Below are 13,499 nucleotides of genomic sequence, written 5' to 3'. Positions count from 1 at the left end.
CCATGAAACGAACAGGAAGACTGTCAAGGATAAGAGGTGTTTATTGATAATCTATCAACTCAGCATCTTGCTTCCCTTTTTCGCTTCACTTCTGTAAATGTTGTACAAATTTCAAGTAGACATATTATGGAAATGCCATCAGCATGTGTCTAACTCTTTACAGTGCTTCACTAACAAAAAACCGAGAGCCATGTGCAAGATCTATAACCCCTGGTTTTAAAGATCAGCTGTCTTCAGAAACAATAGATAGTATGAACATACATGCCCATGTCTGTAACAAGTCCTGCCACTATGGCTTCAAAAATCCAAAGGCACATTATCTCTGGTAGGTTAACGAAGCTGCTTCTCTTTTTCTCTAGCCATCACCAAAGTGACCATGAAGTATAGCATGATCTGTATGGTGACTTCACTTTTAAAACTCAGGAGACTTGTTTCCCCAGAGACTTAGGTGAACTCATAACATGACTGATAAGGCCAAAGGCCTGATGCCAAAGTTTCTAAGGTATTTGGGAAGATTATTCATGTCAATATAAAGCATTTAGAACTCTTAGGAATTAAATTCCTGGAGGGAAAAATAAAAGGTTAGCAAAATGAAGAATATCCAATAGGTTATATTCTGCTCGCTTAGCTGCAGCTTTGATACAATATCAACAGATTTCTGCAGTTAACCAGCCCTTCAAGAAAGGAGAGATGGTGCAAAACGTACCAAAAAGAATTTCACACTCTCATGAATTACAATTCAACTCTTTTATTGAATTCTTCAAGTTAGGACAGGGATCATGACTGTTAACGCCACATGCGGACATCATTCCATTGCACATCCCTGCTGAGCCATCCTTTCTTCCCTTCATTGTGAAGGAGGCATTATCAAAAGGCTAAGTGTTCCCACGAGAAGAAAGACCTCCTGCTGCTGTAGAAAAAACCTAAAGAAATAAATCATTGAAGAAGTTAGTCTTTGCTCCAAAATATGAACATCACAAATGCAAGCAGATATCATTAAAAAAATCTCCATATCCAGCACCTATCTGGCTTCCCTGATAGCTGCATCACAGACATACCAAGGACTAAGCCACGGGTACCAAACTCCTCTTCTGACCTTGGAAAAGGCCCTTCCAGGTCAAGGAGTGAGATGCAGTGAAGGTGGTCTTCTGAAGGTAAAATCTAGCTCCTGTTACCTTTCCAGTGGGTAGAGTTCCATCTCTGCACCCGGTGATCCAGCATCTTTCACACGCATTAGATTCCTGTGGAAATATTTCATGTGGAGGAAAAACTGTGTAAAAGTTTAGCAAAGTCAAACTGGATACTTTTCCTGCCTAGTTCTCCCACTGATAAAGCTTCAGTATTTGCCAGCCAGCAAAGAACCATTTCCATTTGGGCACAGACAAGCATTCCTACATCACATTACAACTGCACTACTCCTCCCATACAATGCTGTAAAGGTTGGTGGGCAGGGTAACCGCAACATTTGTGTTGCTTCTGTCACCTTGTGTTTGTTAGATGCATGGGAAAACATATGCACAAGCACATCAAATTTCCTCCTAAAACTCACAAAATTAAAGTCTCAGGCTTAATGCACAATACCACTGAACAGAAAGAATCCAGACAATAAAGACTACCAGGCAGTGCTTTGCACAGTAATAGCAAGGAGGCGAAACTGCACACACCCTCTTGGACAAGCCACACTTCTTGTAAATTAAATATTTAGAGATATGAAGTATGTACAGCTACACAGTCAGTGCGACATTCCCATTCCTCATCATGGTATAACTGAAACATTCATCTGGACTCCTGGCCTGCCACTACATTGGTATGACAGAACCAAAAGGGTAACTGTGCATACAGCAACTCCTTAGTCTTCTTTGTCTGCTTCAGAGCACCCTCCCGTTCAGTACATGTAACACCATGGACAGTTTTCACTTCTCCAGTTCCTCTCTCCCCAGAACGTAACTATCTTACGACACAGATAAATTAAGCATCAAGAAAGCTCAGCAACGTCACTGCTTCCAGGAAATCTGCATAGAAGAAATGCATGACTGGCCAAAGAGGTAGCAACAACTGGGTTACTCACTTATGTAATATGGATCTTCCCTCCCTCTCTAATGGCAAATGCTAATGTGTACAAGAGGGATTATCCTAATAAATTCTGGAAATTAGCACGTACGCCTAGACATTTATAAATGCCATAAATTTATTACTATTTATTTCTGTATATTACAACAATGAATGAGGTTCACATTGGACATTAGGAGGAAGTTGTTCACAGAAGGGTTGTCAAGCACTGGAACCAGGGAGGTGGTGGAGTCATCATCCCTGGAGGTGTTTAAGAAAAGACTGGATGTGGCACTCAGTGCCACTGTCTACCTGACAGGATGGTGTTTGTTCAGAGGCTGGGACCTGATGGTCTCAGAGGTCTGTTCCAACCTAACTGATACTGTGATTCTGTGAAACTAGTTTCCTGCTATTAGAACACTTTACTGGAAAAAAAATTCCAGTGACCTCTAATAAAACATTTATTTTTCATTCCTGTATTAAAAACCTCAATTATATTGTAAGTTGTCTAAGACAAAAATGTTTCTCTTAGCCATTCTGCTTCCTGTAGAAATGGGTAACAGTATTATATATTTAACTGCCCAAATACACTTCCCTCCTTCCAAACAAGCAAAAATTATCTATTGCCCTAAGAAAGAATACTGTGCATAGCTGCATACAGCAACCTGCCTCCAAATAAAAAGGCAGACACACAGAAATTCACATAAATCTTTCATAAGCCCTTCATGCATGGACTTGGCAGAGCTTAATGCACTGACATATTGCTATGCAGACTCTGTATATTCTAGTAACACCTGTACTGTTCTAAAGGGAACAAAGGAGGGATGCAGAAATACCTTGAAAATGCCTTGCATGGGTGCAATGTGAATGTTAACTTTTTTATCAGCCTAATCCATCACCTACTGTTCAGTCAGCATGAGGAACCTATCCATTCCCTCCTTTCACAAATATCATCCCTTGCCCGCCTGTGGAAGTCTACGACAAGAATGGAAAATAATCTCAAAGCTGCAGAAAACAAGATGCTTTTGTATGTCACACCTAAAAAAAAACCCCACCAAAATCAAAACTCTTCTGTACTGACAGCCACATGGAGAACCACAGAGGATCTGAAAGTGCTCTAAATGCCTTACTGTTTATAACAGGAAATAAAATAAATGAATAAAAAAATAAATAAATTTCTTTCCTGACCGGTTGACTAAGTCACCTTGGTCTCTGCTCATTAAAAAAGCTCACATACATTTATATGCCTCCATCTCCTACTGTGCTGAGAAGCAGCAGTTACAAGCTGGGGCAAACAAGCCCATGTCCAGGGCCAGAGGAACACCCCTCTTCCCAAATGTTAGTGTCACAAACTCAGTGCAGTAACACCTTTAATCCACATGACCACCCATTCAAGCAGGCAGGTGCTACAGTTAGTTTGTGCATCAATGGAACTTTCAGCTCTTCTCCCCAAGATCCAGTTCCCAAAGGCCAGTATACCTAGCTTATATTATACACGGAAAGTCGGTGAGATTCTTCCTAAGAGCAACAGCTGGGAATGCTCAAGATCAGCAAAAGCTGTTTTCCTGCCTCATTTCTATCTCTGATGATAGACTGACGCAGGCTCCAGACTCCTTTGCCTCTAACATCAGGAATTATTTCTCTTCATCACATCTCCAGCCTGACTGGATTTAAAACCTTTTCTCTATGAGCTTCGTCTCACATACAGACTTTGTTCATTATTGTATTTAACAAGATTCTAATCAATTCTCTATCCAAAATATCTTCCACTTTGCACATGCAAAGTTTCATTCGTTTCACTCCGTAAAAATTCAGTTCTGGGATTTCCAGCCTGTGGTGCACAGAATACTTTCAAAGGCTGTATGATAACTAAGAAGCTAATGAGAAAAGCACACCAGTTGTCCATGGTCCTAAGTGGTAACTGATGTGCACTGGAGACTATTCACTTGCCTGGATATCAAAATTCAGATCCAGCTTAGTTCCATATGTAAGTTTTGTTCCTGATTTTAGTGTGACTACCCCAGGTAACAAGAAAAAAACATAATTTGGAACTTATCAACTAATAACTTAGCTGTAAACAAAGTAGAAACATTTATGAAAATACAAAAGCTACTGCTGTATTCTGCATACTAGTATATATTCTGACACAATTCCTTTTTCCCAATCCACTCGGGCATGTCTCCCCGTATTTTCAACTGATCCGGATTCAAACTTCTCCTGTGTCAGGCAGTTTGTCAGAGCTTCTAGTGCTGCTCTCTCCTCTTATTTTCTTTTCAGAAGGAGCAGTCATCCTACTAGAGCCAGAATTTTAATCCCTAGTAGCAGAATTACTTAGTGTGGAGGTTTTGTTACGGTGGAACATCCTGAACTGCAACAATAACTATTTATGGGGTCTACATCAGTGGTCTCCAAAGTGGAGCCCACGTTCCCCAGGGAGCTTTGCAAGACAATCTGTAAGACTGAAGGGTGAAAATAGGGGTTTTTCCACCATTAATAAATACAGCTAAGGAAATTAAAAAATACTGTTCATTTAATTTTTATCTGATCCTTTTTTAACTTCTTGGGTTTATGGAAGTTTTACAATGTATGTAGTAATACCCATATGTAACTTGTAAAAATTATTCACTGGGGTGCATGCTCAAAATGTTTTTCCTGATAGGAATGTGAAAAGAAGTTTTAGAACCATTCAGAAATTAAGAGGTGGCTGAAACTACCAGCTCTTAACCACTAACTCAGAAACATTACATAATTTGTATTACCCACTTCAAAAAACAGTTTTAACTGCTGGTGAGTCAAACCTTTTTTTGCTACCTTGAGATTTAGGAAATCTCCATAAATAACAGTTCTTCATTATAATGGCATTTCTAAGGCATATATATAGATATATATATAAAAATACATATACATATAGATAGACAGATATATAGATATAAATGTTGCTCTTAAGTAGCAAAAAAAGCAGTTGGGCTCAACCTATAAAGTTGATCACTGGCTGACAGTAAGGATGTTTTTTACCTTCATAAAATAAAACTCCATATGATTTAAGAATCTTCCTCATGTATTCCATGGTTTTTAAACTAGGTTTCAATAAACATTTCACCAATGACACAAATATGATCAGTCTTCTTTGGAGCAGAGAATGACTGGGCTAGATAAATTCCTTCCAGCCTTATTTTCCAGTACTCTAAATATTTGTCAATTTTGGCAAAATTTAATATTTTAAGACAAGTACTGTGCCTTATAAAGGCAGAGGAGAAACTGGAATGTTGAATCAAAGATGAAAACTAGGACATCAGGTAACCAAACACCAACTGAGAGAGATCAATGTGCCTCTTGTATTACAGTCTTTCAGCGGTCAGAATTCTGTAAATCAGACTCACCATTCAAAGGGACAGCTCAGGGACTCTGCCTCTCTTCTCCATTCCCCTTACTCCAGTTAGTATTTTGCAAGTCATTTCTCCCAGTACTGGAGGTTTCTCAGGTCCCAGTCATGAGTGTCTTCTGCTGCTGCTGCTGCCACCTACCAGTTTTATTATTCTGTTGCAGCAGAAGGGCATATAGAAGAAGTTCTTGTTCAGCATGCACATAATCATCATCCCTTGTCTAAGAATTCATGGCCTATTCAAGTTCTCCATTTCCCCATACACTAGGCAAAGCACTGGGCACAACCAAGATCAATAACAAGGCTTTGAAAGCCATTCCATAAAGAGGAAGGAGCATGATCTGTAAAACCACCTTTCAAGCTACATTAAATATTAAAACTTTAACTATTGCAGAATGCAGTAAATTTTGGTCAACTCTCCCCACCAAAGATCAATTGCAGGCTCTGCAAAGAACTAGTACTGTATTTCTTTCAAGAAAATCTTCACATAACATGTATCTAAAATCAGGTTAGAGATGTAAAACTGTAATCCAACATGAATTAATTAATAAATCTGAGGAAAAGAAATTCTTATTTTTAGACATTATTACAAACCCCAAAAAGACACCCAACCACATGCCTGAAAGTGTTACACCCGTGTCCTATAGCAGCTGATGCACAAAAATATACACAAATAAAGGAATAGGCCTGCCCAATGCTGAGACGCAAGAAGTGGGTGTGTCTGAAAGGAAAAAGCATTGGAAACATAAGTTTAACAGGTTTGTAAAATTACCTTTCAAGTAAAATTAAAGACACAAATTATACACTCAATTATACCAGTCAAATCGGATATCACTCCACTGACTTCTACAGAGTGATTCCAGGTTTATCTCAGTGTAATTGAGAGCAAAATTTGGCTCTAAAATTATTCCCTCCCACCTTAATTTGAAGCTGCAATTTATTATATTGCTGGTAAGTTTGCTTTCTTTCAGGAAAATATAAACTGAGACTATGAAAAATAGACTATTTTATGATGGTATAGAGGAGTAATTAATGTACACAGAAAAATAATCCGAAACAAGTGCTAATTCTTTACAGATGTCATGGGAAATATAATACCGCATGAGGAAAACTTGGAAGCCTGTTTGTAGGCTAATATTCTTCAACTTGGAATGGTATTCCAATTGCCTGGTATTTTACCTATGAGTAAAATACAAGAGCCTCCCCCTTAAATTAAGTAAAATAATATTTAGTACCCAGTACTTTTAGACTGTTTGAGACTAAGGGAGAGTTACCAGAGAAGGACAAAACATACAATTGCTTTGATATAGCAGAAAGGGCAAGATAAAACATGTCACCCCATCCTCCACAAACAGAAATCATCAGCTCAACAGTCTTTTTCTGCAGCACACATATTCATCCATCTGTCCTCTTTACAGGATCCCGCTCTATTGAATTTTAATAGAATTAACATTCTTATCATTCCTATCAACTACTTACTTCTGCAGTTATATTTTATGTTCACTTAGCAAATGGAAAGCAACGTATCCTTCAAAAATCTAAGCTAAAATAGCGCACTTGAAGACAAGCTATCTAGAACTGATAAAGAGGAAGCAGAATTAACATATTACAAAACTAAACTTCATACAGTTTCATCAGGAATTCATTTTTGTCTCACCTGAGTAAAGCAAAGCACAATGACAGTTTTCTTAAAAGTCAACAAGTATAAGGAGGGGAAATAAGGAAGTAAAGCAGGTTTTTCTCTAAATCCGGTTAAAGAAATCATTCAACATGTATCACCCAAATGAACTGATGGGAAGAAAGGAAGGCAGACAAGTTAGCAAACTTATGAAGGTTAGAGTAAGAGCAGAAAAGTGTCAATTTACCTGACAACAGGTCGGTTTTGGATGTCACCAAACTGCTGCGTTTACCATTATACCCGCTTGCATTACTGGGGGGAAAAGTTTAGGAAGGAACATTCGCAAGGATTTTTCATAAGTTCTCACTCTTGCCATCGGAAAGGGGAGAAGGGGTTTTCTCTGGATTGTTTGACTTTTTTGGCTCCTGAAAAGTTTTGCAAAGAACAGTAACAAAGTGTGAACTGTTAGAACACATTTCTGTAAAAAAAGGGAGAATAAGTCACCCAAAAGTGTGCAACAACAAATCCCACCCGAAATCTGCGTAGCTAATTTGTGTCATTGTTTTAAACAAATAAACAAAACAAAAGCTTTTCAACTCAAATTAGAAACATGAGAGGCTTGGAGACTTCCAACAGCAGATCCACCATCAGAATGCTCCAAAAGTCACCCTCAAAGGTTAAGAAAGATTTAAAGAAATAAAACAAAGGAAAAGGCAGCAAACACCTAGTTATAAATCCTGCAGTGTTCAGTTTAAAACAATTCCTAGAACAGTGAAAAAATTAAAAATTAAAAAAGACAGTAGCAACAGAAGTTACCTGTCCGAGCACCTACTATTCCATAGAGAGAACAGGAGTGGGTCGTGTGTCTCACACCAGCCATAAAGCCCATAAACCTTCTCAAAAAGAGTGAGCCATGAGAAAGATACTGTACAATCTGTTTGCAAAGTCTCTCTAAGCCCTTATGGTCCCTTTATGCATTTAACTGACAGATTTTTGCAGTGGGGGAACTTAGCAAGCGTCACTGGTTTCATTTGTTGGATTTTGTAGTCCAGTGTAACATCTGAAGATGTATCTCCTTTGCGTCTGACATACCCAGATGTTCCAGAGGTTATTTCCTGAGTAAATATCACACGGCAAATATAGCACAGGAAGTGGGAGAAAAGGCTTCAAGATTGGCCATCAGCTCAGAACAAAAAATGTAACAGTCAATGTAAACATCAAGCATTGACACTGTTTTACAGATAAGGTGTTGTAACATTACAAGAAAGATTTTATAAAACACGTTAAAGCAATTAATACAAGGATTAAAATACAATCCATACATTGACAGCAAGACATCAATTACAAACGCAGTAAGCTGAACAGAAGAAAATCTGCAGTGTTACAAAGAACAAAATTTCATCAGATGTAGTTTAAGAAACTTATTCTTGCAAACAAGAGTTTCTAACTGGCTCTTTCAAACATTAAAATATACAAAAATAGTTGTATCGCCACTAATGCAACCCACCACTATGTTGACCATTTTTTCAGCACATGCTTCCAAACCCACACATAGAGGTAGTGTTAGTGCAACTGCATGGAAGTTTAGCATGTGATTTTCAGTACGTGGAACTGAAGAAAGTAAAGTGTATGAAGCTGACATCTGTGGAGTTCCCCTTCAATGTCTGGTTACCATGGGCTACCTTTGCTGGTGTTCCTTGCATCCCCAGGCCATTCCTTGCATATCACTGTTTGAGGACCAATGGGTAAGTAGGGAGTAAATACATGAGACAAGTGTGCCCATCTGTACAAATGAACCCTCAAGCAAGGTTTTCACGCAGCATCGACATCCAGTGTCCAAACACATGTATATGATATTTCAAATCCTGTCTCCCTCTGTGACCACTATGCACAGACTTATCTCCAAACCAGTAATGGAAGCACCAACCAGAGGAGCAACTTATCAGAAGGAAGTTGAACTGCAAATCTCTCAACCCACCTGCTCTTTTAAAAAAAAATCTTATGTTTACTTCACGCATTTTACAACTGTGAGGTGTAACCTAGACATTCTGAAAGGATGCTAGAAATGCAAGGTTGCTGTGAGCTACAAGATACTATGGGAACTCAAAAAAACAATCCAGAATATTCACTTAACAGCTCTTTCCTCTAAAAGATGTTTCCTGTGATAGAAACACAAAGGCCCCAGTATACCAACTAGCACATGTTTACTCCCTGCTGTTATTCCAAATGTGTATGTCAGAGCTAGAAAGGGAAGGATTGATCCTATCAGCCTCTCAAGGAGTGCAGTCACCTACCAGTAAAAAGGAAGAGACAAAAAAAGAAAAAACAAAAATAAACAAAAAAAGAGAGCCACCCTCCACCCCAAATTCCCCTTGGATAAACAAGCAAGGGAAGTAGAGCTGTTGGAAGAGACAGTTTACTGCTCAGTGACTAGAGAATTAGGTTACTTTCATGTTCTGGTGTTCTGCAGCTCTTCACTGAAGTTGAAAACCTTTATATTCTTCAGGTATAACCTGTGCACTTGAAGGCTCAGTAAAAAGGATTTGAAAATACCTTTACTGCTGAAGATTCTTTTTTTTTTTTTTGCTGGACCAGCTGGTCCACCCTCCTGCTTAACACCAACAGTCAACCTTTCACTTGATTTTAATAATAATATTTAATTCTACAAAAAAAAAAAAAAAAAAAGCCATTTTATTACATTCCTTTTAAAATAAAAAAACCAAACTGTACAAAGAAGCATGATCAAACCTCCATAAAGTAGGTTAATACTGTTCTGTTTATTGCCTCTTGAAGACTCTCTGCATAGTGTCCGTGAGTTGTGTTTAAGGTCCAAGTGAAGGTAAAACAGCAGAGCAGCAGAGAGGTGAGGAAGGGCCACAGAGGTGGGCAGTGCAGAACCTCAGAGGGTACATGGGACATGCTCCATTAAAGTATCCAGAAAACAGCAGCATTGCACACACACAACCCCCCTCCAAACAAACCTATTTTCACAAGAAGATTTTTCAATTGTAAACGTTCTACTTTTTGTTTTTAAAAAAGAGGCTTATCTTTATATATATATTTATATATATATATATATAGTTCCAGGGCTTTATGAACCCCAAGAATAAGAGGGGAATGAAAAGGGAGAAGGAGAAGGAAAAGGAGGAGGAAGACAGGGACTGAAAAATGGACTCGGTATCTGTTTTGGTTATCTGTTTTCCAAACCAGCTCAAGGCTAATGAGAAAATGCACAGCCAGAAGGATTAAGGAAAATCAGGAAGTCTGGAAAAAAATTAGGAGCTAAACAGCCAACACCCTTAAAAAGTAAAGCAAAACAATTATGCACACACAAACACACACGAGCGTGTGCACTCACACCACACACATATAAGGATCCAGGATCAATCCCTTAATTGTTTGTGGACCTAGGTTGGAATTTTTTTTTTCTTTTTTTAAACTCTGGCTGAGCTATCTTTTTTTTAAATTATTTTTTTTTTTTTTTCCTTTTTTTTTTTTTTTTTTTCCTTTTTCAAATCTGCCACATGTTTTCCAAAGCTAAGAACTGAATATTTCTCCCCAGTTATATTCTTTGGATTTATGCCAACATCTTTTTTTACGTTCAGTGGGGAAAAAGTAAGCCTGGTAAGTATTGTATGAACTGCAGCTTTATTCTAAAGTTCCTCTGGATGACTAATCACTTTTAACCAGCTCTTCCCTCCTCCACACCTTACCACATTCCTCCCTCCAAAAAAAAAAAAAAAAAAAAAAAAAGGCAAAAAATAAAAACAAACAGACAACCCCCCCACCAATGTACAGGCTATAATTCAGTGTTTTCTTAACAAACAGTCTGCGGTGTTTTCACTTTGGCCACTTTTAAAGATGCAGGCATAGAGAAGGGAGTGTTGGACTAGCATGTATTAAAGAAAAAGGAACATTAACATTGCAGATCTCTCTCAGAAAGACTAAAACACTAACAAATACAAGTCGATGCACGTTTGCTTTAAACTAGTGTAATTCTTTTTCACATTAGATTAAACATCATTTTGTATACCAAACATTACAGCGCTGTTTATCTCCTCCAACCAAGCAAAAAATAGTTAAAAACGTGCCACTTCTGCCCACAAATATGGTATGACCAATTGCCCTATATACCCTCCAACACAGGAGCTGAAATGAGAAAAACAGAAATATCCTCCCTTAAAAACTTCATAAAGAAATTTAGACACAAAGCTGCCACTTAATACCAAGATGGTACAATTTACAGATTTTTACAGAAAGTTCAGATTAAGTCAACTGACACTTCACTCAGCCTCATCATTTGAAAGGCTGTATCCTGCAAGGTCAGAAAGTGATGACTTTAAAAGGATCCTGAACTTACAGTTCCCATCTATAAGAGCAGGAACAGTATGTGTCCAGGAATTTTGAAATACTAGGTATTTAACACCTTCAACTCACATAAAGAATTTGAGGCACTCAGCAATTTACAGGATCAAGCCTTACAGAGGTAGAAGAGACTTAACTGGTGCAGTTAAGTCTTCACAGAAGTTTCTAGAGAGCTGCCAGACAACTTTCTGAAAATCTTCAAGTGTGAATCATGCTCCCGTGCTTGCCTGTGAAGACACATGAACTGTAATACATCTGGGGACCAAAGCAGCATCCAAATAAAATTGCCGCTTGGTTACGAACTGAGCATCTTCACTGTAAAACTGATGAAGAATTAAGCCAATTTAACGTTCCGCAAATGAGTAAGGACAGCAATCACAGCACGCGTGCCTTTTACTTTTGCTCTCGACTGACACACCCACCCCCCCTTTCCTCATTCCTCTGAGCGTCTCTGATAAACAGCATTGCAAGTTGGTTTAAAAAAAAAAAATTTACAAGAGAGAGTTCTGTTGGTCACCTATTTACACGTGGCATCACTCCACAAGGAGCTTGATCTCATTGGCTAATAGCTGGTTCATGTTGAAGAGAGCCCCCGGGAGCTTGGTGAGCAACTCTCTCTCCGTGGTCTCAGGGTCGCTGTCGACAGAGCTGGAGCTAGCACTCATGTTGTCGACAGCGGCCCCAGCTGGAGGGCCCAGCTCTGGCTCGCTAGTCTCGCTGGCCGTGGACACCACGGAGAGCAAGGACATGCGCCGCGTCAAGCGGCCGGGGGCCAGCAGGGAAGCGGCATAGTCCGCTATGATACCAGCTACGTCTAAATTACAAGCCTTGTCAAAGGCAATGAAACCTACATTTGCATTGGCCTCGCAGACGTAGAATGAGCCGTCGTCCTTCATCAGCAGGTCAATGCCGCACACATCCATCCCCAGGATGTTTGACACTTGGACTGCCAACTGCTTGCCTTGTTCGCTCAGCGAGCACATCATTCCTACGCCACCTGCAAAAAGTGAAAAGAACTTGCTGGCTGCACTCAGGTCACAGGTGACTTCTCAACCGGGTGGTGCTTTTCGGTTGGGAAGCTCCTAAGTGAGCCTGCAAGCACTCTGCTGATGACTCAGAAAGTGACCTCCTTTCCATGATGACTACTAATGAACATGATGCCATACCAGGATTCCGAAAGATTCTGACCTGCCTTTGGCAGGTCAAGATTATGACTTGTTTAAAAACAGCTAAGCAATGACTTTTTAGTCAAGAAAAACTACACATTTTTTATGACCTCGGGATATCAAAAAAAGAACTAACAAACCAGTCTTGTTCCTTCTAAGGTAGAGGCTTTCCTTATATGTTTGTAAGTGATCACAAGAAATATTTTAGCAGAATTAAACCTAGAGCTCTTGGTAAGACTACAGCTCTAACTGTAGATAAAATTGAGGGGAACGAGGATTAACATTAACAGATTATCATCTGTTCACATCCCGCTCAACTTGCTATTGCAGGTTACTGTCCCTAAAGCAAGAATTAGGGAACATTTGTGTCTGAACCTCAGCTGGTCAGGTGCACAGTCCACCACCTAAGTATTAACTGGCTCAAGTTTCATCCATCACAATACTTAAGATATAAAAATAACCCAAGCAATAGTAAACAACAAAAAAAACGCATTTAGCAGAAAAATCTTTCAGGCTATATTTCTTCTGCATGAAGTAGTAACTAAAATGTCTTGTGCATTTTGACTAACCAAAACTGTACTACTCATGAACACATTTTATCCCATCCATGCTCAGGCTCAGTACAGTTTCAGCCAGGCACCCTCAAGCGTCCCTCCTCCTTTCACTCTCAGAAACCCCCACAGCTATGCAGAATCTCAGTTCTGAATATGCTACAATCCTACAAGCAGTAATCTCCTCTTTCTCCCAGATATGGTCCTCCCTGGGGGAGCTCCCCCCTCTTTGGGGGAAGAGATAGCAGGGAGGAACCTGACTGACCTAAGGCAGCACAGAAGATTCACAGTGCAATCCAACTGTTTATTGCCTTCAACAGTTTCCTCACTTAGCATTTTCTTCTACTCTTTTGCCAACTGACTGACTC

The 13,499-nt window shown here is 39.2% G+C and overlaps 1 protein-coding gene across 6 annotated transcripts in view; it reads right to left on the bottom strand.

Annotated features, from left to right (window-relative positions):
* Positions 1-728: 728 nt before the first annotated feature.
* RIMKLB (ribosomal modification protein rimK like family member B) overlaps positions 729-13,499 on the bottom strand; it is a 51,430-nt gene continuing 38,659 nt past the window's right edge. For 5 of the 6 annotated variants that reach the window (XM_040055134.2, XM_040055133.2, XM_040055135.2 and 2 more), the window contains exons 7-9: positions 5,430-12,411; positions 1,059-1,241; positions 729-923 (exon numbers count right to left, since the gene is read on the bottom strand). In XM_040055134.2, coding sequence (XP_039911068.1) covers positions 11,948-12,411 — 464 coding nt within the window. In that variant the 3' untranslated portion in view covers positions 729-923; positions 1,059-1,241; positions 5,430-11,947. The remainder of the gene's footprint in view (positions 924-1,058; positions 1,242-5,429; positions 12,412-13,499) is intronic. The other variant, XM_058419290.1, reaches the window with a different exon arrangement.

Source organism: Hirundo rustica, chromosome 2 (assembly GCF_015227805.2).
Source record: "Hirundo rustica isolate bHirRus1 chromosome 2, bHirRus1.pri.v3, whole genome shotgun sequence".
NCBI classification, from domain to species: Eukaryota; Metazoa; Chordata; class Aves; order Passeriformes; family Hirundinidae; genus Hirundo; species Hirundo rustica.
The sequence above is the reverse complement of the archived record's forward strand: the minus strand, read 5'-3'. Positions and strand labels throughout refer to the sequence as shown.